Here is a 24,556-nt window from a genome sequence, read left to right as displayed (position 1 = left end):
AGCAACTCCTCCTGAAACGAGCAGCTGTTCTTTGGCCATTACTGCTCCAAAATTAACCAAGACGGAAGAATTCAATCGCATCCCTCCTCCCAAGCCCTGCTGAGCGCGTTCGATTAAGGGATTGAGAGCATCTTTTTTTTTCTTTTTTTTTTTTTTTGCTAGGAGTTCATGGGTTTCCTGGTGCCTGAGAAGACACGCACGCCTTGGGTGAACCATGAGCACGAAGGCATAAAACCCCACCGCTGCCAGGGACGGAGCAACCCGGGAGTGAATGTTATCGGCGGCAGCACCGGTGTCTCGGAGACACTCAAAGCTGCTCGGCAGGAACAGAGCCAAGAACCAGGAGGGAGGATAATCTCCAGAAGAGACAGCCCCCCCCCTCCTTGCTCGCTTCCGTTCTCAATCTCTGCGAGGCTATTTCAAGGCCCCCCGAAGAACAAAAAAAAAAAAAAAAAGGAAAAAAAGGAAAAAAAAAAAAAAAAAACAGGAGCAGAACCAAAGAAAAATAAAATAAAGAAACAGGACACAGGCAGAGCCGAGGGGCAGCGCAGGGTCAGGCGACACCTGCTAGCGATGGCCTTGCAAGGCAAGTCTGCAGCTGGGGAAGGGAGGGATCGGCCGTAATTCTATCAACGGCCACAGTAAACAAATAATAAATAATGTGAACCAGTAAACAAAGCTGAGGCATAATCACAGGCTTTGTCAGAGCTAAAACCCAATCCAAATTTATATCCTCACGACCCAAAAAAAAAAAAAAAAGTCAGTGCCCATAAATTTACATACCTTTGAGTGCAATGAATAGCTTGTTATTGGAACCGTGGACAATGCGCTGGCAGAAATGGTGAAAGCAGCCCTGTTTGGCCACTCACACCCCTCGTACAGGTGGCCAGCACGGAGCCAGCGCTGGGCTGTGCTCACAGAGCTGCATTTATTACCCCAAACGGGGAGCCCCATGCTCTGTCCTTACAGGGGACCCCAGGCCCTGCCACCTACCTTTCCTTTCCCTTCCCTTCCCAAAAGAATGTCTCCCACAGGATACCACCACAGCTCACACCAGGCTTTTCCAGAAGGCAAAACTGCAGTCTTGCTCAGGAAAAGTCCCCAGGATGTTGTGGAGATGCACGGAGCAGCCCGGAAATCACCCTGCTCCACCAACTTAAAAAAATATATATATATTTGGCTGGGAAGCACAACTCAGACAGACACATACCTGGGATTTTGACTGAATCCTGGTCAATCCTGCTCTGCTCACCGTCCAGGTGCTCCAAACCCACCACTTCTGTCTTCACAGGGGCGTCCTCCGTTGCAGACAAGGTGGTGTACGTACTAATAACCAGTATTCCCAGGCCAATCCACAGTATGATCTGCACAATGTGCCAGAGCTTCAGTTAGCACAGCAAAACAAACGGGACCAGCATTCTTCACGCAAACAGTGTCTGCAAACAATTCAAAGCTCAGTGCAATTACAGGTGTCAATAAGAGAGAGAGAAGAGGAGAGAAATTTAAGAGGCGAAGAAGGAAAAAAAACAGTAGCTTTGGGCTGAGGTTTGTATTTGGATACAGAGACGTAGCAATGAGAGTTTCAGATGCTGGAGGCTGTTGAAAAGGCGACTCCTGTATCAGAAGGGCTCAAAAGCAAATGGACAGGACGTAGGGATAGAAAAAAATGCATGTGGCAGACAAGAGTCCAGCTGTAAAGATTCATTCCCTGGTATTTCCAGCAGCTACAGCAGAACACCATGAAATCAGGTCTGGCTGAGAACAGAGGTGCTCGACAAGTTTTCTAGGCAGCTGTTTAAAAATTCTTGTTTTTGAGAGCAAGAATAAGATGGTCACAGACAAGTCCTGGTGATCAGTGCTCAAGAAGCTGATAAGAATCCTCACCGATTTCCCAAAACCTGGGAGCAAATAGAATAAAAACAGAAAGAGAGAACCTGGATACTGCGGAGGGAAGGGCTCTACGAACTTTTCTAACTCAAAAAGGAGAAAGTGGCCACCACCAAAAAGAATTTTCTACAGTTTATTATCTAATGATAAATTGATCTAAAAGGATCTAATTCCACACGAGCCATAAGAACGAATAAAAAACTCTCTGCCCTCGACAGCACAAAAAATGTATCTCTGGGAGCGCTAGAAATTCACAGGGTAACTGGAGAAGGACAAGCAAGACGATGCACAGCAGCGAGAGGGGCCGAGGACCGTCTGCCGCGTTCGGTGTCAGGGCTGCCGAGCACCTGCCCGCTCCCCCAGGCGAGGGGGGACCAGTTCAGAGAGCTGAGCCGATGGACTGCCGGCCGACAACGCCGACCGGGGAGATTTAATTAAACTCTAATATATTATTTTTCCCCAGTCGATCATTGCGATTGTCACAGCAAGGGCTTCTCGCGGAACCCTTGGTTTGCGTGTCAATGCGTCGACGGCACTGAGTGACTGGCAGGAGAAAGTCTGCAAGAGTTTGTGCTGAAGGGAGCAGGCAAAAAAGCATCACCCTCCGCTAGAAACACCATCTCCCCACAAACTCATTTTCACAACAGGCCGTGGAATCAACAGGAACCATCATATGCAAAAGAGAAAACGCCTTTGCAACGCTGGGAAGCTGGAAGTTTGCAGCAAATTGGTATTTACGATGCAGCAATTCCCTCTTTTTTTTTTTTCTTTTTAAAGTACATTCTGCTCTCTGAAACACCACGGATCTAGCTTAGTTCTGCAGCTCTGCAGACGGCAGCAAAGGATCCGAGACGATGCTGCAAACGAGAGGATCCAAGAGGATCGCAGCTCACGAAAGGAACTCATCCTGCGGGACTCATCTCTTCCCCTAGATCCCTTGTCCTGAAGCGTTTACATCCCAATTAACAAAAAGCCCAACAAAAGGATGCTACTCAGTGTGAGAAAAACCAGGAATGGCTACAGGAATTGCTACAACTGGCATCTGCCAGAGGGAGAAAATGGAAAATAAAGGGGAGAAGTGATATTGAAAGGAGAAGTTAAAATATTGGCATCCCCAGGAGAGGAAGGGGAGGCTAATGCTTGATTTTTCTTCCTCGCGCTGAGGGAGATCACCCAGAAATGCAGGCCAGGGCGGTCAGAGCCCCGGGGGCCCAGGAGACCCCGTTCTCAGCACCCCCCTGCAGACAGACAGACGCCTTCAGAAGGAAAAGGCTGGCGGGACGTGAAGCTGCCCCGGACGAGGGACGAGCAGCGTGGCCAGGGAGCAGAGGCCAGGCCTTAGAGACGTTGCAAAGGAAACAGAAGCAAAATCTGCTCCCTGCCTCACCGTGTGGGTGCACAAAGAGCAGATATCCTGCCATCCCGCCCAGGCCAAAAGCGGAGTCAGCAGGTCCCTGCCACGGCTGCCCTCGGCTCCCAGCTCCAACGCTTCCTCCCCCTCGCACAAGCTACAGCCCCGGTAGAAATAGAAACGCACTTTGCGACTGGAAAGCTGTTCTTGGCATCTTCCAGAAACAACAGCAGAGAGGAAAAGCATTTCCACAAAGAGGATCTATTCTGGTGCCACAGGAACTAGGAGCAACGTGGGAGAGGAGGGAACTGTAGGAAACGGCAGAAAACATTAAATGTTTTAAAAGGATTTTTTGTTGTTTCTTATTGTAGTGGGGGAACACGGGCTTGAGCGCCTTGGATTCGAACCCCTTTGATTGTTTAACGTTTGGAGTTCATCTGTGAGCTTCCCAGAGCAGCGGGTACAGGCACACGTGGTGCCCATGAACAGTCCATGAACCAGCAGCCGTCCTTCACCTTCAGCTCCCTAGCTGGCACATCTCCTCCTCACCTACCCCGTCACCAACTGGAGAACAGGATAAAGAGGTTCACAATTTGACTCAATTCCATGGAGATACTTATGACATGGAAAACCAGGCAGTTTGGACTCAAGGCACCACCAAGGCTACTCTGGGAATCAAAAGAGGAACATGGGGTCCGAGGACCTGGTGGCTCAAGGAACCAAACACAGGAGCCACCTACCCCCAAAGCGTCCAGCTGAAGAGCTGAGAACCCAGAGCAAGAAGAGGGACAACACTGATATAAGCCTGTGTCTGGTCCCACAGGAAGGATCTACCCCCCACCTCTGAAAAGCAAACCCGCTGAGAGCAGAGACCCTTCTCCAGAAGCACCTCTCAACGTGGACTTGGCAAGAGGACGTGCAAGCCCTCCAAGAGGCAGGTCAGCAAGGCAAGGGCCTGTCTCCGGAGAGGAGCGCTCTGAGCAGGGACGGGAATTCAGCAGAGGAAGTTTACGTGGCCGTTTCCTCCGCTGGTTGCTTTCCCTCGGCTGTCCTTCCTCCCAGAAGATAACTCGAACTTTGTACAGAAGAGGCATCAGCTCAGACCATCTCCTCTAACCACGCCTCAGCCATCAACGGGAAGAAAGAAAAAAAAACAAAAAACAAAACAAAAAAAAAAAACCCAACTGCATTTGTGTAGAGTGACGACATCCTCCAAACCGGGCTGTTTTGGACACCGAGCGTTTGCAGGGACAGAGTCATGGCCAAGGAATGCAGAGCCCCGGTCACCACCGGGTTCCTCTGCTGCGCTTGAAGGGCTGTACCGACCCTCGAGCGCCGGCAGTGAAGGTGTGCTGGCCGCCGCGCTACCAGGGGAGGGCAGAGGGGAATCTCTTTTCCATCCGCACAGGAGCGAGACCGTGGGGTCATTTCCTGACCTGGAGCAGCCTCTCGGCAGCTCCTCTTCCCCAACTGGGACACCAGCAACTCCGGCCTCCCTAGGAGGGGCCTCTCGGACAGGCTTGTGTCAACAGTGGGAAGCCAACACCTTCCTGTTAGAAGTTAAAACACTCTGTTTACAGACCTTAACGTGACCTTCAGCAGTGCTTTGCCAAACCTCGCTCCATCCCCTCACTCCAGGCTCCGGGAGGGCAGCGGGACACGGACCTGCACCTTTACAGGAAGACGCTTGATCCTGAACCACAAGAAAAGGAATGCTCTCCCCAGCACATTCACAGCCTGGCTTCAAGCTTTTTAACTGCTCTGTTACCTGATCGTCTTTCCAACACAACGAACCTTTCAACCAAGCCACCCCCGAGCCGAGCCCAAGCTGCCATCCTCAGCCCCGGCCAGTGACCAGCGGTTGTGATAACTGGCAACCGGCTGGCAGAAGCCACCCATGCCTTTTGCTGGCCAGCATACATCTGGGACAGCCCATATTCCTCCCAGTTTCGTAGCCTCAGCTTGCACCACCTTCCCAACTCAGTAAATCAGAACTTTCTATCTCGCCAGCCCCACAAGCTGCCCCATACGGGACTTTAGGCCAGAGGCGGCCCAACAAAAACAGCCAGTTCTCAGCAGCAGCACCACAAGAGTCGGGATAATTCAGGCAAGCGGAAGAGCTGGCGTTGAGAAGATCTGCTGCTTTAAAAGAAAGCTAAGGATGATGGAGGGAGAGAGGGAGGGAGAAGATACACATTGTGTAGACAGGGAAAAGCGTGGAGGGACAGCTATGCCCAGGGCTGGCTCCTTCTCCCCCTTGACTGCCACTTTTCACAGGAGCGTATTTTGATGGAGTGGAGCGCCTGATCAAAGAAAAGCAGGAATGAAGGAGGAGACCAAAGACAGAGCTTCAGGGAAAGAATAAATGAGTCTTTGCAGAAGACCTGGAGGAACAAGGAGAGGGTGGGCCCCGAATTGTGCTCCAGAGCGGAGGCGGGGAGGGGCTCCGCAGCCCGTTCCTGCAGGTGTGCCCTCGCTGCAGCACTTCAGAGCATCACTCAAAGAAACTATGCAAGCTTGACAGGCGATGGATCATTCAAGAGAAGGCTGGACAGCTTGCTACCAGCCCCTTGAAATGCCAGGGTAACCTGGGGGCTGATGCTTTAGATAAAGCCCTTATCCCTTCGTGGAAATTTCTGCAGGACAAACGTTCTTCACCAGCCTCGTGACCAGCGTTTGAGGTCAAGGATTGTGAGGGCCCCAGTGTTCAACCCCAGGCAGCTGACAGTCGCCTCTGGGCAGCCAGTTTAAGAGCTCAAGCCCATCCTAAGTGCAGTTTCAAGGCACTGCAGAGAAACGTTCTGGCTCGGCCGGAATAGAAAGCAATTCTTGAAAGTGCTCTTTGTTTCCCTGAAAAATCCAGGCTGGCATTCAGACTCCTGCTTGGGGTTTCAGTCAAAGACGTTAGGACCAAAGTGTCAGAATTCAGAGTGAAAGCTGGAAAGTTGGACTATTTCCTTGTGTCAGAGAAAGCACGGGGAAAGAAAAAAAAAAAAAAATACACCCTGCTTAAAAAACTTCATGTACATTTGCAAACCCACAAGTCGTTAAACACAGAAAAAGCCATTAGTTCTGTAGGACCCACAAAAATGTCGTGCTCTCCCCCTGCTGACTCCGCAGTTTACCGAAAACCTTATTCCCAGCCCAGCACTGTCGTGACTGGTAATGCTGGGGCAGAGGCCTGCTAAAAGGCAGCAGATTAAGTTATTGTTAGAAAAAAACAAAACACGTTAATTTCAACCCCACAAAAGCCCAGTATCTGCAGAAGGAGAGAGACGAGCCCAGCAAAGAGCCACTTTGTTTCAGTCCCCGAGGAGGCCAATTCAAACTGGAGCAAAAGGAAAAGTTAAACTTCTAATAGCCTCTGAACGACCCCGATTTTTTAAAAATCAACTCCTGAAGCAACACCTCTATGTGTGTGTTCCTTTTTATTATTATTTTGGTTGAAACCAGAAAGCTGAGGGTCAGCAGCAAGAACCGCATCGCTGAGAAACCGTGTTTATTTTACCCAGCCCCGGCAGGTTGGGATGTAAGACCCCGTTAAGGTTTTATAGGCTGCCTGGATTTCGCATTCTGCAGATACAGAACCCGAAGCCCACCAGAAGGCGGACTGGAAGCAGCATTTTATGCACCAAATGAATGCTTCATTTGCTGCTGGAGGGACAAAAAGAGCTGGTGTTCCAGCAAAGGGCTGGCCGCGCACCGGGCCAGCGCCTCCTCCGCTGCTGCCCGCGTGCCCATAAGCTGCTCAGGGCAGCCAACCAGAACAGCTCCCACCTGTACTGGGCAGACTGGAGGGGGAGGCTGGAGGAGATGCCTCCAGAGCAGTTTCTCTGCTGCAGTCAAATTAACTACGTTCCCAGGCTCTGCAGAGGGCTTAGGGGGATGTCAAGCAGCATCAGCACTGACCTGTGAACAAAGCGCATTCTTGTGGATCTTCTTGTAAATAAGAGCCGGGCAGATAAAACAAATGAGGCTTCCCATCGTAGCACCTGTCAGGCCCAGGACTGTTTCCACTGGCAAAGAAGAAGAAAAGAAGTCAGGAAAGACCCCTTCCAGGACAGCCAGAACAGCAGCACGAGGTGGCCGCCTGAGCCCCTGGGCAAGCTGGGGTACGAGCCCAGCGGGCCCAGCCATCCCACCCAGAAAAGCCAATAAACGAGATCAGAGAAAACAGCCAAGCAGCCAGCCCTCAACCCCCGGCTCACCATTCGGGATCATGATGCCTCCTACCATGGTTCCAAACACAACAGCCAGCGTCAGGGCTTTGAAGCGAAGCGGGGGCATGTAACCCCCAGCAGCAAAGGTGCCGTCTTTTTGCTGGAAAAGAAAAGGCGGGAGGGGGAGGATGAGTTTAGTTTCTGCATCAGAACCCCAGTTCCTATACAATTACCCCCACAGGTTCCAGCAGCTTTGTCACCTCCATGCTATGGTCTCCACAGAGGTGAATGGGGGGGGGGGGACAGCTGGACATGGTCGAGCAGTTTTAATACGCAACTGCATTTGAACCTTCAAAACAAAGAGTGACACAGGGCATGGAGCCAAAGCTGCTGCTTCCATCCTGCCCCAGATGTGAACTGCACAGCTGTATCCCGGCCCCCGTGCCAGCACTGTGGCCACCCAGCCCCTGCGAGCAGCCCCAAGGCCAAGGGCATGAGAAAGAGGTGCAGGGAGAAGGCAGGAGGGAGAAGGGACACAGGGGGAAGAGCTCTGGGTTCGCTACAGCGAGGTGTCCCCCAACACCTCCGACAGCAGAATTATTCCCACCACGGTACATGTTCTAGCTCCTCCGACTTGAGAGAAGACACCCCGGCTGGACGGCAGCGGGGACAACCAGTGCTGCTGGGGGCTGCTGATACTGGAGGGTTTCCAGTCGCCCTCCTCTTCCCTTCCCTTCCCATCCCATCCCATCCCATCCCATCCCATCCCATCCCATCCCATCCCCACGCTCCGAGCAGGAGGCACAGAAAGCAGAGGACCCAGCAAACCCACATGGCCTTGGAGAACCAGTGGGTCCCCGCTCTCCCGGCCTCACAGATGGGAGGGGACAGCAAAGTGACAGGTTCAGAGCCCAAAGAGCAACAAGCAGAGCCCAAGCAAGAGCCATGGTCTTCCCAAGCGCTTCCAGTGCTTACTCCTCTGCACCCACTGCCTTTCATCAACTGTCTTCCCCCATCCTCAGGCCCTCCCGACGTGAGAAAAGAGCCGGGGGCTTCTCGCAGGCAGAAGTGGCAGGATTTAGAGCTATAAATTGCTCAAGTTTTATTTCCTGCCCTAAGAGGTTTCTATTTATGCAGATACACAAAGGCCTCAGAACATTCCCACAATCTCTTACTGTTATTTACTGAATACCACGGGCATGCTTAGCGCCGTACAATACACAGAGGAGAACACGCTACTGCCACAAGGGACTTACAGTCTAAATCAGACAGACCAACTATAGTCACAAAGGCCGTCTGAAGATCTGACCCTGGGAAAGGTGAACGTGTGGGAGAGAAGAGGACTCTATTCCACCTCGTGCTCCTGCCCCAGACCAGCACCACCAGCCCGGGGAGGCACTGGAGGAAGGGGACATCCGAACCCAGAGGGGAGAAGGCTGCTCAGGGGGCTACTGACAGAGGTGCAAGGATGAGAATAATAATAAAAGAGCAGAAATGAGCAGGCACAGACAGAAGCAAGAAGAAACGAGGCTGGGCTGGGCTCTGAGGCCAGGAACAGAAGCTTGAGCTAAATGCAAAGCAAGATCCGAGTTGGCCAGCAAAAGGATGCCAGCTGGAGCAGCAGGAAATAAGGAGGCTCCTCTGTTTCCAAAAGCACATTTCTCCCTCTTTCTGAGGGGGAGAACCGCTGCGGCTCTGAACTGTGTAACACTTCTGCGCGAGAGCTGGAAGCCCCAGGGGAGCAGCAGCCTCGGGACTCGCAGCAGAGCAACAGCGGGCACCAGGCTCCCAACCCCGGCACTCCTGCCCACGAAATTCCTCTGCAGAGAGGACAAGAACCTCAAAGTACCAGAGATTAACCATTCTGCCGAGCGGGATTTACAGGCTGCCACGGGCCTCCCGCCGCACTCTTACCACACATCAGGCACTTAGGATTTCGCCGTGAGTTGAGGGTTTGTCCCTCTGGATAGCGAGTACCTACCACAAGTCAGAAATAGGCAGCTGTCAGCGGCGTCTCACACAACCAAGGTGTGTTTGTAGCCCAGGTCGGCAGCCAGCAGCAGAAGCCAAAGAGTCACAGTTGGCTCTTCAAAAAGCAGGTTTCAAAGGTGCACACTGGCCACACAAGAGGATCTTACCTGCTGCTCAAAGAGAAGGGTGTTCAGCGCCTGTCTGCACGGCAGAATCATCATCGGAAACCCCACAGCTACCGACATCATGAATCCCACTCGGATCATCTCCGTCACAAGGTTGGAAGGGAAGTTCATTAGGACGTTGCCGGCAATGGCTTCAGTGTAACTCACGTAGCCAAAGAAGCCCACCTGTCCGGCAGGAGGGGAGGTGAGCGGATGGCGTTTAGACCCCCAAGCACATTCATTTCTGCTCTTTACGCAGGGGTGGAGGCCAGCGACCTCCCACCAGTGAGGACGGGCCAGGCCCAAGGAGGGAGCCTGGGGCCACCTCCGCGGGCAACCTGCCAGCAGCACCCCAAAATGGTTACAGAATAGTGGGGCCTTCCTAAAAGCAGAGGCAAGTTTCTTCCCAAATACAGGGGGCTTTCTTGGAGGACGTTGCAGCGAGGGAACGCTGCCACTGCCAGTGACAAAGAGCAGTGACACCCTGCGCCCTCCAACCAAGGAAGGGGCCGTAATGATTCCCTGCAGCAGCCCAGCTCAACAGGCTCTCCTCGGGAATTATTAACAGGGTTTTATTAGCCGGTGCTTTATGAGGCATAACTTCCCTTTACATCTTTCCAATTGCAACAGGCTGAAAGAAGCTCCGGGCAGCACCTCCAGCTCCAGGCTGGGCCCTGGAAGGCAGGGAGCAGGCTGACGGAAGCAGGGAAGAGCTTGGTCTCCACTCTGCCTCCGCCCAAAGGAAATGTGCCACGCTGAAAATTTGGACTCTCCAAACGCCTCCCGCACTCTTGGGTTCATCATCTCCCATCTAATTTTGCTCCCAGCGAAACGACTTATCTTTCAGAATAAATACAGATCAGCAGAAAGCAGCCCCATCTGAAGATAAATCATCGTCCCTGTTGCCCCTCCAGAGCGTGACTTCTGGCAAGGAAAGAGAAGGGGAAGTTTCTTACCGTAATGTAAAAGGTGGTGACCACGTTTAGGGAAGAAGCAAATATGGAGCTCATGATTTTAACAGACGGCTCATCCAAGCTATCATAGGTAGGCAAGACCTGACTGTAGAAAAGGGTAAATTATTTAAGGAAGGAAACCTTCTGCAAAGAGAGAGAGAGAGAGAAAAACCCAACTCCAGTATGTTCCCTGCCTCAGCCCAGCAGCAAAGAATCCCTGACACCTTCCCCCTATGGAGCATAAACACTCGCTGCTATTCCACAATTTATACTGCTAATGCCAAGAGATTTCAGAACACTCATAACTTTTAAGTGTTGCAGAAATATTCCTGCTCTCCCCACCCCACCACGTGGAGCTAAACGTGTGATGTAAACATTTTTGGTTCAAAAGTGTTGCAAAATGAATGACCGTTTGTTCCAGTGAAACACCAGTGGCACGGGGCCAGGCAGCGCATTGCAGATTATTGTTCTTGGACCTCTCCACGCTGATAATTAAAGCAACGCAGTGTTTACAGAGTAAAAAAGCAGGAAGAAGGTTAGAGCATCGCACTGTCTAAAAGAAAAGTTAAACAAACAGAACTAAAGGCAGCGCCTGTCATATTTCAGCGCTGCTGCTCCGGCTCGGTTCATAGAAAGCTGGGAGCGCCAATTACACGGGATTTGGGGTATTTACAAACTTGGAAAGCATGTGGAATGTACTTTTTGACATCAGGTGCATATTTTAGCAACTCATTAACCTCTTGTTACTTTAATTCAAGTGGCTACATCCTGGCTTCATGTTACTGAAGGAACTCTCAGGAGAAATTGGGGGGGAGGAGTATCCAGTTAGATGGGAAGGGGGTATCCCCAGCTCCAGTGGGCACAAAGCCATTAAGGGAACGTGTGTCAAGCTGAGGCCGAGCAGAAAAATCCTTAACCCTTAATCCCTTAATGTCAAACAGTTCTGCACAAAGGAAGCTGAGCACGTCGGCTCTCAGGAACCCGCCAGACACGCAGGGTCTGCCAGGGCACCACCATGATGGCCATTTACCAGCCCAGAGTCCCCAGGAGTCTCTCCAAGCGTGGCCAGCAGGTCAAGGGAGGTCATCCTCCCCATCTGCTCTGCCCTGGGGAGGCCCCCATCTGGAGTACTGGGTCTAGTCCGGGGCTCCCCAGTTCAAGAAGGACAGGGAACTGCTGGAGAGGGTACAGCAGAGGGCTACAAAGATGATAAGGGGCCTGGAGCATCTCTCTTACGAGGAAAGCCTGAGGGACTTGGGTCTTTTTAGTCTAGAGAAGAGAAGACCAAGGGGGGATCTTATCAATGCTTATAAATACTTAAAGGGCAGGTATCAGGAGGAGGAGAACTAAGACGGGAAGCAGAGAAGCTCCGCAGTGCGAGGGATGGCACAGCCAGGCCAGGTCCAAGTTAGCACAGGAGCAACAGCAGTGACATAGAGAGAAGTGCCATGCGAAGTTCAGCTGCACCCAGGCCTCCTGCCATCACCTAACGGCACCCATTTGGTCAACTTGGGTTTGGGGGACCAGCACAGCATTCCTCGAACCCCCACAACACACCTCCTGCCCATCACCACCTCCCAAGGCAGAACGAGAGGACAAGAAGCAAGAGGCAGCACATCCTGACACGCCAGTGGAGGTGTTCTTAAGCAAAATGATCGCACTTGAAGACCAGCGAAGGATCAGGGACCCTTCCCCGCATTATCTGTTACACTCAAAGAGGGAGCAAGTAGATGGCTCCTCCTGAGCAGAGAGGGGGCAAGTCAGCACAAGCACTAAGAGCAGCCTTGGAGACAGCAGCCTTGCTTCAGAGATGGCCAGGGCCACCTCGGCGTGCCTGTTCCTCACCTTCGCTGGAGGGACCACCTTGCTTTGGCCCTCTGAGGGCCTGCCGGAAACTGATGCTCACGGAGGCAATGAACACCCCCCTCGGCTTTGATTATCCCTGCCATTTCAGCATTTGAGCACCCATCTGCATCAGAAGAGTCACCCCCAGAAATGAGAAGTCTTCTCCTGGAAAGCTCTAGTGACTCGTCTTTCATCAGAAGGTTGAGTGACTTGACCAAGGTCGACCCTGGAGTCCTCGCGCTCCCGGCTCTCAGCTCCACAGCGTATTTCCACGCTACGTAACTGTAGAGAGTGACCGACTTCGCCACTTCATCAACAACAGGAGAGCTTTTAAAGTGCGAAGGGGATTGAACCCACAAGTAAAGCAGGGTCAAGTTTTTCAAGCTAGAATAATAGTGCATTTATTTTTCCTTACTGGATGCTGCACTTACGTGCTGAAGGAAAAGGATTTCTGCTTTATGTTAGAATTATTTTTCAAAAAGGTGATTCATCGGTTAGCAAAATTAAACCTACCTAGCTGAGAATAACGAGCTCATAAAGATTGCCTGGGCCGGGGACAGCGTATTGCCCTGATGCTTGGAAAAAAGACAGAGCTTTAGGTTCAGTTTGCCACGTAAGTGCTGTAACGGAGCCTATATTTAGGTACGTGCATGCTGGTCCAGACCAAACGATTTCCCTGCCTTTCCAGCTCCCAGCAAAATTGTGTTGGGTACTGTGTGGCTACCATAAGAAAAAAAAAAAAAAAGGAATTAAGAAAACTCTAAAACGTTAACTAGGTAAAGCTGTAAAAGAATACAGTTCCCTTCGCCAGTTGTAATGGAGACATTAAACAGCAAGACTGGAGCGTGTTCGGGTAGGAACCGAGCTGCCAAGAGAGCCGGTAAGTGGAAAATGATGATTTGGATCCTGCGTGTGGGTGTAAACACAGCAGTCTGAACAAATTTTATCTGTCACATTCATTTACTGTTGGCATGCTACCCATTTGCTAGAGCTACAGGGGGGGAAAGCCCAACTCTGCCAGCCTTCCAAATGAGGATGGTCTTTTCCGTGTCCACATTTGGATTTACGCTTCTATTTAAAGTCTGTTTCTATTCTGGCCAGGCACGTATTGCTCACTTGCCATTTTGGTGCAGAAGGTAACGCTGCTAGAAACGTGAAAATAGCCCTGCTCTGCCATCACCTCTGTCCACGTGCCAACGGAAACCCTCATTAAAAGCAGGTGAGTGGAAACAACCCTCTAAAGTCAACGACTGTGCCATCTTCTGAGTATTCTCAACGAAATTCGGGGAAGGAGAGAGCAGCCGGGAGCGTGCACTACCCTGCAGGGGGGCCCTGTGGCCATCAGGCGACGGCCCCCACTGCCTTTCCTGGTACTAAATCATTCCCTTCAAGAAACAGGGGAAATTCATCACTTCTGCAGCTGTACCAGAAGCAACGTGCGTTACGCTGAGGATCTGTTTGGCCCAAACGATCTCGTGTTGCTCAAGTACAATAACTCCCCAGTGAAATATAACTCCCTCCCCCCATCTAGGTAACAAAAGGGTCACAACTGAATGAGATGCTGTACTTCAGTGGGCTGTAAAATATTTTGATTAAAATAGAATAGGAAACCAGATGGTATCTATCCCTTGCAGATCCTCATGACCCTCTGCCCTCGCAAAAACTCATTGCGGACCGCGACTGCCAGAAGTGGAAATGGCAGGTACTTACGACTGACAGGCAAAAGACATGCCAAAGATGGGGATGCAGCGAAAAATGCCCTCCCAACGAGTGTAACTAACTCGCTGCAGCCACTGCCCGCTGAAGAGGCCATGCTTGAAGGACGACAGCACAATCTGTAGCCAAGAGAAAGAAAAGGGGTTAAGATCCGACCCAAAACAACTTCACGGCGGCAGTTAACGCCGGTGCTGGGATAAAGGACAGCATGTGGCAGCTCTGGGAGGAACAGCTCACACTGCCTACCACAGCCCGGTCTCTGTAAGTCAAATTCCCCACCTCCCCACCCCACGCACACACTTTATTAAAGCTCCCAGCAACCTCCAAGGGTCCCTTGCCACCAAGGATCCCAGGGTATATTTTAAAAGATCTATGGCACCCCCCCCTTTGTTTGATGCCATCAGACATCATAGCATGCACCAGGGTGGAACAATTTCCACTGACACATTTAACTGCGAGAATTATTGTTCCCAGCAATTTCTTTTGCACTCTTTTAAACACGTTTTTGAATCCAAACGGGAAGCGACATTTGCCTTGGGAGAATCCTGTTCAACAGAGAGAGAGACAAAGGCTACTAATGCAGGACCCCCACCTGCACACTGCTACTCCAGAGCCATTTAACAGCACCAGTTCACCAAAGACAAGGATAAAATTCAGGAAAACAGGGGGAGTGAGGCACCCAGACGCAGCCAGGGGAGCTCTTTTGCCATTGACAGGGAAACTGGCAGGCGTTGGTTTGCACAGGAAACAGAAGGTAAATATGTCTGAATGCCTGTTTATAATATCGCCTGAATGGGGGTTTTCTAATCCCCAGAGATTATGTTTTAGTGCAGCCAACTCTCATGAAATGTTGTGGTTTTCTTAAAGGCACAGCTCCTGCAACACGGCAGTTTTATAAAACACTCGTTTACAGTTTCCAGCCTCCTTACAGAGGCAAACTCAGAAGCGTGACCCAGCACAACCTCCTAAAAAAAAGTTAAGTGGAAAGAATTTCCACACTTCCCTTTTCTTCTTTTTTGTTTCAGCTCTTCCAGTCCTGAAATTTGGGAGAGACAGGGCTGGGGCTTCGCGACCAAACCACATGAGCATCCGTGAGGTGAAACCTGAAGTTGTTCAAAAGCAAGCGAAAGCCTCCACCTCCCAGTAAATGGTGCTTGGCCAAGGCAAACTGGGGCAGCTTCAGGTAACTCTCAGCTTAATCTAAATGGTCAAGAATCTGTTCACCTCAGTAAAAAAAAAAAAAAAGCTTTTTCTAGAAATATCTAAGAACAAGCACACGCCACGTACCAGACTGAAGACTTTATGATGCTCAAAAATAGAAGTGCTGGTGTCTAACAAATAAAAATAGTTGCAGCCTGAAAGACATTAACCATCAGCTGCAAAAAAACATGCAAAGAACATGCTTGAGGTCTTAACAAGAGCTGCCTTCCCCCTACAGATTAGAAGCATTGAGGTTTTCAAGGCAAAACACTAAGGCACGATCAAAGTCCTCCTGCTTCCAGGCGCTCTTCACCACATCTTCCATCCTTTGATTTCAAGTTCAGAGCCCTAAATTATAAGGCACCAACAAGCAGAATAAACCACAACTCGATTTGTGGTTTATTATTATTTGTGCCACCACAGTCCCTACCATTTTTAATTGCTTACAGACCCACTGGCCAGTTTCTACAGTCTGTACCTCCCCACCTCCACCAGCTCAAGCACCTGGATCGCTCGTTATGCCCGGTACCGGCAGCACTAATTATCAGGAAGGACATTTTAAACTCGAGGCCTGTACCTGCAGGTTGTCCCAGCGGGAAAAGCTGCATTAAAACAATAGGAAAAGAGCATTCCCAGTACTCACCACAAACATGAAGACGGTGTAGAAGATCAGAGCCATGGCACTGAACGACTGTATGGAGGCCATCATGTTCCGCTGGAGGCTCAGTGGAAGCACGATGCACAGGGAGACGGCAAAGAGCAGGACTATCCGGAAACTGCCCGACACCTGGAAAAGAGACCTGCATAAAGAACTGGAGCACGGAGGATACTCAAAACATCCCACCAAATTAGCAAAGTAACTCCCTGATGCTGTCCATTTTTTCCCCAGAGCGAGAAACGATGCAAAGCCAGGATGGATTTCAAATGTGAAGTTGTGCTTCTGTAGGTATTTAAAGATTTGATGCTGAAAGCTTGCCATTTCTTCGGCTGGGTCTGTGATTAGCTTGTACAGTCACTGGGTGCCACTGTTGCTCTACACAGTGCGTGACAGGTCCATCCTGAAGTGGAAGAATTTGGGGGTGGTGGTGTTTAAATGCTATTCCAGCACAAGTTATTTAAGTATTTTCCTGCAATTAAATAAAAACTAAATTTACTTGGGAAACAAGAGATTGAAGTCTTGAAAATTCTGATCCAGAAAACTAATCAAAACCTCACATTGGTATTCATTACAGCAGAACAACTCAGAAACGCTTGGAAATACTTAATACCTAATTTGGCTGCAGCCACAACTCATCGTTTTAACTTCACAGGCCCTTCATCGGAGCTTAGCGGCATCAGGCAGAGCAGATAACAGCCCCGCCAAAAACCCTTCCACGTGTCTATTTTGCTTCCCAGCACGGTCCTCGTGCCGTCCCTGAGCGCTGCCGCTCGCACACCGGCTCACGGCTCTCCAGGAAGAGCCTCCCACCCACCAGAAGCACCTCTGGCCACCACCACCGGGCTCATCACACAGCTTCTTCTGGCTTAAAGAGGAGGCGGGAGCACAGTAAATTTGGCCACCAAAACAGGACAAAAAAATCCCTCTTGAACTAGAGGGCTGCAAAGGGGTGAGAGCTCGGCCAGAGGAACTGTCTGTCACTACTCGTTAGGGGCAGGAATTAAGACAGGAAGCATCATCTCCTCCAGGAATCTGCTCCAGAATTAAGAGAGGCCAAGTTAAAAAGAATTCCTTTGCTGAAAGTGCCTTATTGGAGGATTTACACATCTGATTGTTCGCCATATGTCTGGGCTTCCAGGACTTCAGAGAGCTAAAGGCTCTGTGCGCAAGGCGGGCCATGAAAGCTCACCACGAGATGAACCCCCGACACCTCGTGGGGCAGGACGCCCGTTGCTGTGTCTGAGGCACACACGGCTCGATGCCAGGAGAACCGGGAGCACCGCCTGCGTCGTGCGGGCGCGCCCCAGGGAGGATTTATTTACCTGAAATCCAAGCAGCCGGGCGAAGAAGTTGGACCCCAAGTCACCAATGACGACGTAGAAAGCGATGCAAGTTCCCAGCATCAGCCCGATCATGCTGCAAAAAAAAAAAACCCAACAAAACACAAGACAGGTCGGGAAGCTGGAGCAGGAACCCCGGGCACACAGCTCCTGCACCGGGGCAAGCGTGCGTCAGCAGCCGTGTTCCCAGCAGGGAATTTGTGCTCTGCAAAGCCCTCGCGAGAGGAGGAGGCTTTATTCATGCTAAGGCTACCTCGGGGACACCCAGAGACACTGCCAGGACCCACCCGACGATGACAGGAGGGCAGTGAGAACTGAGAACACCACTGAAGTTCATATGCTGGGAGTGAGGGACATCCTACACATGCTGCAGCCGCTGGCGAAGGATTACGACAAAGGTCGAGCGGCGACAAGGTCTCTACACCCTGGACAAAACCACGACAGCTGAAGGTTGCTTAGGATCCTACTGCTCCCCTTGTTTGCCAAGGAACATCCAGAAGAGTTAAACAACTAAAAAGGCTGCATTTAAACCAACTTAAAATCTTGCGCAGCCGCTTGCTTGTCTTCAGAGGTGGAGCAGCCCCTCGTGCCGTGCTTCAGCATACACACACACACACACAACTTTCTGGCCTTTCATGGTGGAGACAAGCCCCAGATTTTGCAGAATCCACACTGGAAAACACGTTTTGACAACCAGTAAAAATAGGTTTTCCGTCTACAGGGATGCAGCGGGCCGGGAGTTCGCTCTCACTGCCGCAGGAGCAGGCTGTGCATCACTACCGGTGCCACAGGGGAGGACCACACTTTCATCCTCAAGCTCGTGAAGGGCAGGCCACCAGTTCTGCGTTCAATCCCAGTAAAATAAACCCCAGAGAAGCTCCATCCAGCTCGTATCCACACCTGACATCTTGGCTAGAAAGGTCGTTCTGGTAACAAGCCCTGCATGGGTTTAACTGCTGTTTGGAGCCACAGAAAAAACAGCCCTTGGAGATGGCAAGAACTCCCTTTATTTCGTGGGAAAATGTTTAGAAGAATCAGCAAGAGGTTCTCTCAGCCCCACGCCCCGCAGCAGGGGCCTACCATGAAAGTCTCGATACCAAATCGGCTCTCAAACTTCTTTCCACAAAAACGGACCACACTTTAATGAAAAGATTGTCTCATGAACTGCTTCTCCTCCCATTCATGATTGCACGGACCACTTTCCCTCCCAGTTCCAATTATACAACATCCCCGTGGCAATTACAGCAATTGCTTGCACGGACAAGTAACATCTGAGAAATATTCTGTGTATTTTTGGTGTTCTGCAGCAGTTTACAGCTGGGGAGAGGGAAGGAGCCAGCCCCACTGACTGGCCTGGGCTCAAGACGCCTCCACCAAGGAATCTCTGCTGGAAAAAGCCACACCGTAACGATGCCCCGTTACCACAACTGCTTAACGGGACCTGCGGGGACCTTCTGGGGACCTTCTACCTGCATGAGGGTCATCTGGGGAACCAGGGTCTGTCCTGGAATGAAGACATCTCCTAACGCCCAGCGTCTCACAGAGGAAAGCGGTGCCCACTGCGAGGAGCGGGCAGGACCGGAGCAGCGAAAGGGTGGATCCGAGGTACGGAATACTCTCCCTCCCGCTAACTCAGGGCAATCTTGGCAGGGATTTCACCCCTGGAAAACGGCCACAAGCGACATGCCCATGATTTCATAGCACACGCAGCGGAGCAGGGAGATGAGTTCATTCTCCAACTCCTGCGCTCCCGCTGCCTGGAAAGCACTCCTGTCTCCGCTCAGGGAGGGGAGGGACGCGCCGAAGGTGACACCCTGCGAGCTGTGCTTAGGGGATCTCACTCAGGCTCCTGTTCAACTTCCAGGTGGCAAGGAAGAGTTCTGGGACCAGAGAAGGCAGGAGGGTAAGAAACAAGAGGGCAGCAAGGCCATAAGAAGCTTCAGAGCAGTATTTTTCATTAAAGAAAACCAAACTAGTCAAGATTTAAATAAGTAGCAGATTACCTTGTTTCCACCAACATTTTTCCTGCTTTTCCATAGGCATGAAATGCTGGCGTGAGAGAGAATAAAAAAAAAAAAAAAAGTTGAAGTTAGTCAAAGAAAGGTCCAGAACGTGGCACACGCACGAGTTTGACATTAAACACTAAGAGTGACAAAGGGCAGCGCAGCAGGAACCCACCAGTGTCGTGTTTTGGGGCTGTTTCCCTTGCTCACCCTCCCACTTTCTCTTTCAGACATGCCCTCTGCAAACTGAAAACCACATAAGACAGGAACAAAGATGAGGGAAAGATAGAAAGCAGGTTCTCTTCTTTTTCCTTTTTTTTTTTTTTCCCTATTTAAAAAAAAAAAAAAGTAGTGTGAAGTAGCAGTCACACATGGCAACCATTAAAAGAAAGTCAGCACGGAAGAGAAAATATGCATGTATAAGATGCTGTGTGGCAAAGTTACTGCAGTGCAAAATTTCAGTCGAACTCTCGTTTTTATTTTTATCTTCCCACTATAACTGAACGTTGCTGGATGGGAGATCTGAGATGGTGCCCAGAACGTTCAATCCCAGACCCAGAATACCCAGAACTCACAACCCACACCAAAGGGCTGCTGCCAAGAGACCTTTTTCTATTTTTTTCCCCTCCCATACTTGGGTTGTAGCTTGTAGCAGAAAATGATCAGTAGTCTTTAAATCATTGTGTGTTTTCTTAAAAAGAAAATGCCAAGAAAACTCCGCTTGTATTTTTAGATCTTACTGGGTAGAATGGGAATTGAGACCTCCAGTTCCAAACACAGACCACATTGCCCAATTCTGTCAGCCTTTAACTGGCAGCCCGACATGAAAACCACCACCCTGGACTCCCCTTTGTCTTTTCCTCAAGGTACAGCACGCATTCCTGGAGACCGCCAGAAAACAAACTTCATTCGCTTCTGGAAGCATCTTCTGCTATTTTAAATATTAACTTACAAACTCTGATTTCTTTGGACTCTGCTTGAGCTCAAAATTAAGGAAACAAGATGTTCTCCCGCAGAATGAGAAGAAAAAAAAAAAAAAAAAAGAAAAAAAAAAGCATGGCAGGAGACCCACAGCAGAAAAATAAACCGGAGCTGTTCTGTGGGGTCGCACCGAAAATAGCCGATGGCTCGGTGACAGGCAGGGTGGGACAGCCGCCACCAGGCACGCTGCCCGGGCGAGAACAGCGACCGCACCGCCTCGGCCTCCAGCTCCTTTGGGAGCTGCCACGATAACTGGGGAAAGGCAACAGCCCTTTGGGGGGAGGTTCGGTGAGAGGGGAACATCCCTCCTGGAGAGCGGGTCATTAACGAACCAGCCTCCAGGAACTGCCGCCCTCCCCCTGCGAGCTCCTTTTTTGCATCCCGCAGAAAGGTGGGTGCCTCCCGGTAACAGCTACAGGAAGAGGTCGGGCTGGAGGCGCTGAGAAACGATCCGTCTCCTTGGCTGTTCTGGAGTGATGGTCTAATGAGAACAAGCCTTCAAACGTTATGCCAGATGTCCCCATCTGGGGACAGTGGGAAAATAGGATCCTTTATCTTCTCAAGGAGGAAGGAGACGATGACCGTAAAATAAATTGTACGGTCGAGCATCTTCGGAATGGGATCTCTGGATGCCTAACAAGCTGGGCAGAGCTGAATCTGCCCAGTAATTAGAGTAATTAGAGAAGCGCTTTTAAGCCCAGTGTGGTTATGAGAAGGGACAACCTGTGTTTCAGCGCTTTTCTCTGCCGGGGGTGCAGGATGCTGCTGACTGGGTTGGTGTCCAGCACAGGTAGTGGGGTCTGCAAAGACCCAGGCAGCTCTAAGGGGAGGCGTTAACTCATCTCCCGGTTAAATCTTATCTGGGAACTGCATCCCGCTCCCCTCCTTGTCCACACATCTGCCTAAAGCCCTTTCCTTCCAGGCGGTGCAGGAGAACAGCGGTGAAGAGTAAAATACGTTTAATACCCAACCCCGTCAGGCGTAGAGCGCTGCCAAGCGAAGACGTCTGGGCGAGATATCAACCCGTTAGGACCCTGGCTCTTTTGTAGCTGTGACGATCGCTCTCAGTGTTCCTCCGGAAGGGACTGGCTGACTCAAGTTAATTTGCAAAAACTTTCTTCCATCTTTCAGCCCTGCCAAAAGCCTCCCACAGAATCAGCTGCAGGGGCTGCCAGGAGCTCTCGCAGATGTAGCGGGGCACAAGCCCACGGTGACAAAGGCTGTCTGTGTGGAGCTGCTCAACCTTGATGCATTAGGATGCGTTATAGGAGCGCTGCCTTTCCTCCGGGGGCTGTCCCTCCCGGTGGCACCTCTCCCAGGGCAGAGGCATTTCTTTCAGCGCCAGCGTTTGCGTGCCAGGAAGTTTAGAGGCATTACTAGCCCTCTGTGTATTCGAGCCCCTTGGCTTCGGAGAGCGCGGAGGATCCCTTCTTCCCGGGAGACGCTCCAAGGTGGAGGGGACTCTCTGTTCTTCGGGGAAGCGGCACACAAAGAGGTGTTGTGAGGGGACCGGGAGAGGCAGCCCAGGCAGCTGGGCTGGGAGCCGTGGGGACAAGTCGGATGCTACCTGGGGGCTCCCCCCTCCCTCTGGCATCACAGGCACAACCCCTGAGACCACAGAACTTCTTCATCTTTTCTGTTTTTAGCAGATATAACTCAGCAAAAGCCAAGACTTGCAGCCCGGTGGCAGCACCTCGGGCACTCCGAGGATGGAGGAAACCCATCTGCCGACAACACAGTCAGCAAGCGTTTCTTTAGCTCTTTTACCAAGGGCAATGCCAGCCAACTCTCTCCTTCCTCAGAGAAATAAGGGAAATGGAGTAAAAGACTTCTCCTGTCATGCCAACAGAGATGACTGGAACCCAACAACCTCCTCCTGCCCCCCAAGTCAGTCAGAATCAGCAGAGAGGTCACAAGCAGAGGCCAAGCCTGGCGCCAGCGCAGAGGCAGCGAGCTCCGAGGAAGAGGGCTGGCAGGCTCTAGCCAAAAAAACCCACACATGAATCTTGCAGATGTTTTTATTTTCTTGGCCGCTTGGAACCTTGCGCGCTGTTTCCTCTCTGCTCTGCCATAAAGGCGCACGCAGCTCGGATCCCGGCAGCCCCAGCTCCATGCCAGGCTCTCCGCTGGCAGAACCCGATGTCCCCGGCAGCACACTGGGTGGGGAAGCTCGCGGCTTTTCATGCCGAGACCAATAATTTACACCAGACACCCGCTACGCCAGCTCCCGAAAACTTGGGTTTCGATCAGTCAGCGCTGCGTCTCCTCCCCTGCCCTGCAGAGTCAAAACAATTCTGCGCCTATTAACTTCACTGTCAAGAGCAGAATTAAACCCTCGCGTTCCCCTGGGGACATGGGGCAAAGAGGGGGGAGAGGCTGGCAGAGGAAAACAACACCAATTGAAAACTACATCAAGAAAGCCATTTGCTATTCCAACAATATCAGTATGAAGGTTGCAAATTAAGAGGTCAAAGTAAAACCGCAGTTAAAAAAAAAATAAATAAAAATAAATAAAAAACACAACCAAGCCCTCAAGCTGAGAATTCTCACCGAGGCCAGGGTAGGTCCTGCGCTTGCTGAGATTGGCTGATTTCACCAGGAACATGCAGGATTGATGAGTCATCCAAGAACAGAAAATGAGCAGCAGAGCTCCCAGGACAATGCCGCACTGCAAGGGGAGAAAAAAGGGGGAAGAGACAAGGGTGAGATGGAAAGTCAGTCGTTGCGCGGAGCCTTCCTGCCCACCCTTATCACCTGCCAGCTCCCTCGCACATTCCCAGCCCCGCTTTAGCCTATTAAGAGAGTTCCCTTGACTTAAGGGCAGCCGGGAGAAACCTGACATATGAGCTCTGTTTTACTCCCTCCACAGCCCAAGGACAATGCGGAGCAGCCACCTGTTTCCCACAGCTTCCAGCTGCACCAATTTAAGCACCGAAGAGTGAACTGGGGAGCTGTTTGTGGAGCAGAACTTCCACAGTTCCCCTCGCTCACCCCCCAAGCGCTCTCCACAGCTCTCAGGGTGTTCACACAGAGCAAAGAGAGGGTGCTTCTAATCCCGAGGTGCGAACTCTGTTGTAAACTTATTTAATAAGAACTATCTGATGGTGTAAACTAATTACCAAACTCACTACCGATCAGTATCCTGCCTTGCTGGATCATGTGTTTGCAATGTTTAAATGCGGCACTTTTTAAGCAGGTGACTTTAAACAAGCACAAATGACAGAATCATAGAATGGTTTGGGTGGGAAGGGACCTTAAAGATCATCTAGTCCAAACCCCCTGCCCTGGGCAGGGACACCTCCCACCAGACCAGGTTGCTCCAAGCCCCCTCCAACCTGGCCTTGAACCCCTCCAGGGATGGGGCAGCCACAGCTTCTCTGGGCAACCTGGGCCAGGCTCTCACCACCCTCACAGCAAAGAATTCCTTCCCCAGATCTCATCTCCATCTCCCCTCTTTCAGTGTCAAACCCTTCCCCCTCATCCTATGGCTCCCCTCCCTGATCAAGAGTCCCTCCCCAGCTTTTCTGGAGCCCCTTTAGGGACTGGAAGGGGCTCCAAGGTCTCCCCGGAACCTTCTCTTCTCCAGACTGAACCCCCCCAACTCTCTCAGCCTGTCCTCACAGCAGAGGGGCTCCAGCCCTCCCAGAATCTCCGGGGCCTCCTCTGGCCCCGCTCCAACAGCTCCATGTCCTTCTGATGTTGGTGGCCCCAGAGCCAAGCCACAGGAGCCGCCGTCCCGGAACCCCCTGCCGCCGCCGGACCCCCCCACCGGTGCCGAGGCACCGGTGGGGGGGTCCGGCGGCGGCAGGGGGTTCCGGGACGCCGGAGAAGCGCTCACCTGTCTGAAGCAGAAGGGGACGGTGAGGACGCTCACCCCCACGATGCTGTTCACCACGTTCATGATCAGGCCCCAGTTGGAGCCCGCCGCTGCCGCCGCCGCCGCCATGGCCCGCGGCGGGGGTTGTCCTGCTCGCCACCACCAGCGCCCTCCCTTCCTCCCTCCCCCGGTGGATTCCTCAGCCGCCCGTAGCCGCCATGGCGAGACCGGCCCCGACCCGCCGCCGGCACCGGCCACAGCGGCACTTCCGGGTTCCGCTGCTCCGCTGGCGCTTCCGGGAAGTGGTGGAGAGGAGCAGCGAGAGGAGCGGGGCAGAGCGGCAGGGCCCAACCGTGCTGCTCTTGCCGGCTTGGAGGACCGTGCTCGCTGCTCCTAGGAGGGCTGGTGCTGGGGCGAAGGAGGGGTGTCCCTCCGATTGGGGACAACCCCGAAAGCCGGGGGCACAGAGGGGCATGCAGGTGTGTACAGACGTGCAGAAATGCCCACAGG

General features: G+C 51.7%; 1 protein-coding gene across 1 annotated transcript in view; it reads right to left on the bottom strand.

Annotated features, from left to right (window-relative positions):
* The window catches only part of SLC38A10 (solute carrier family 38 member 10), a 35,564-nt gene extending 11,389 nt beyond the window's left edge, over window positions 1-24,175 (bottom strand). Inside the window, exons 1-11 of the mRNA XM_074160202.1 lie at window positions 24,068-24,175; window positions 22,780-22,897; window positions 19,249-19,294; window positions 17,228-17,321; window positions 15,891-16,034; window positions 14,042-14,166; window positions 10,490-10,592; window positions 9,537-9,719; window positions 7,447-7,558; window positions 7,148-7,254; window positions 1,211-1,364 (exon numbers count right to left, since the gene is read on the bottom strand). Coding sequence (XP_074016303.1) covers window positions 1,211-1,364; window positions 7,148-7,254; window positions 7,447-7,558; window positions 9,537-9,719; window positions 10,490-10,592; window positions 14,042-14,166; window positions 15,891-16,034; window positions 17,228-17,321; window positions 19,249-19,294; window positions 22,780-22,897; window positions 24,068-24,175 — 1,294 coding nt within the window. The remainder of the gene's footprint in view (window positions 1-1,210; window positions 1,365-7,147; window positions 7,255-7,446; window positions 7,559-9,536; window positions 9,720-10,489; window positions 10,593-14,041; window positions 14,167-15,890; window positions 16,035-17,227; window positions 17,322-19,248; window positions 19,295-22,779; window positions 22,898-24,067) is intronic.
* Between the last annotated feature and the right edge of the window lie 381 nt (window positions 24,176-24,556).

The sequence above is a fragment of the Numenius arquata genome, chromosome 17, assembly GCF_964106895.1.
Source record: "Numenius arquata chromosome 17, bNumArq3.hap1.1, whole genome shotgun sequence".
NCBI classification, from domain to species: Eukaryota; Metazoa; Chordata; class Aves; order Charadriiformes; family Scolopacidae; genus Numenius; species Numenius arquata.
The sequence above is the reverse complement of the archived record's forward strand: the minus strand, read 5'-3'. Positions and strand labels throughout refer to the sequence as shown.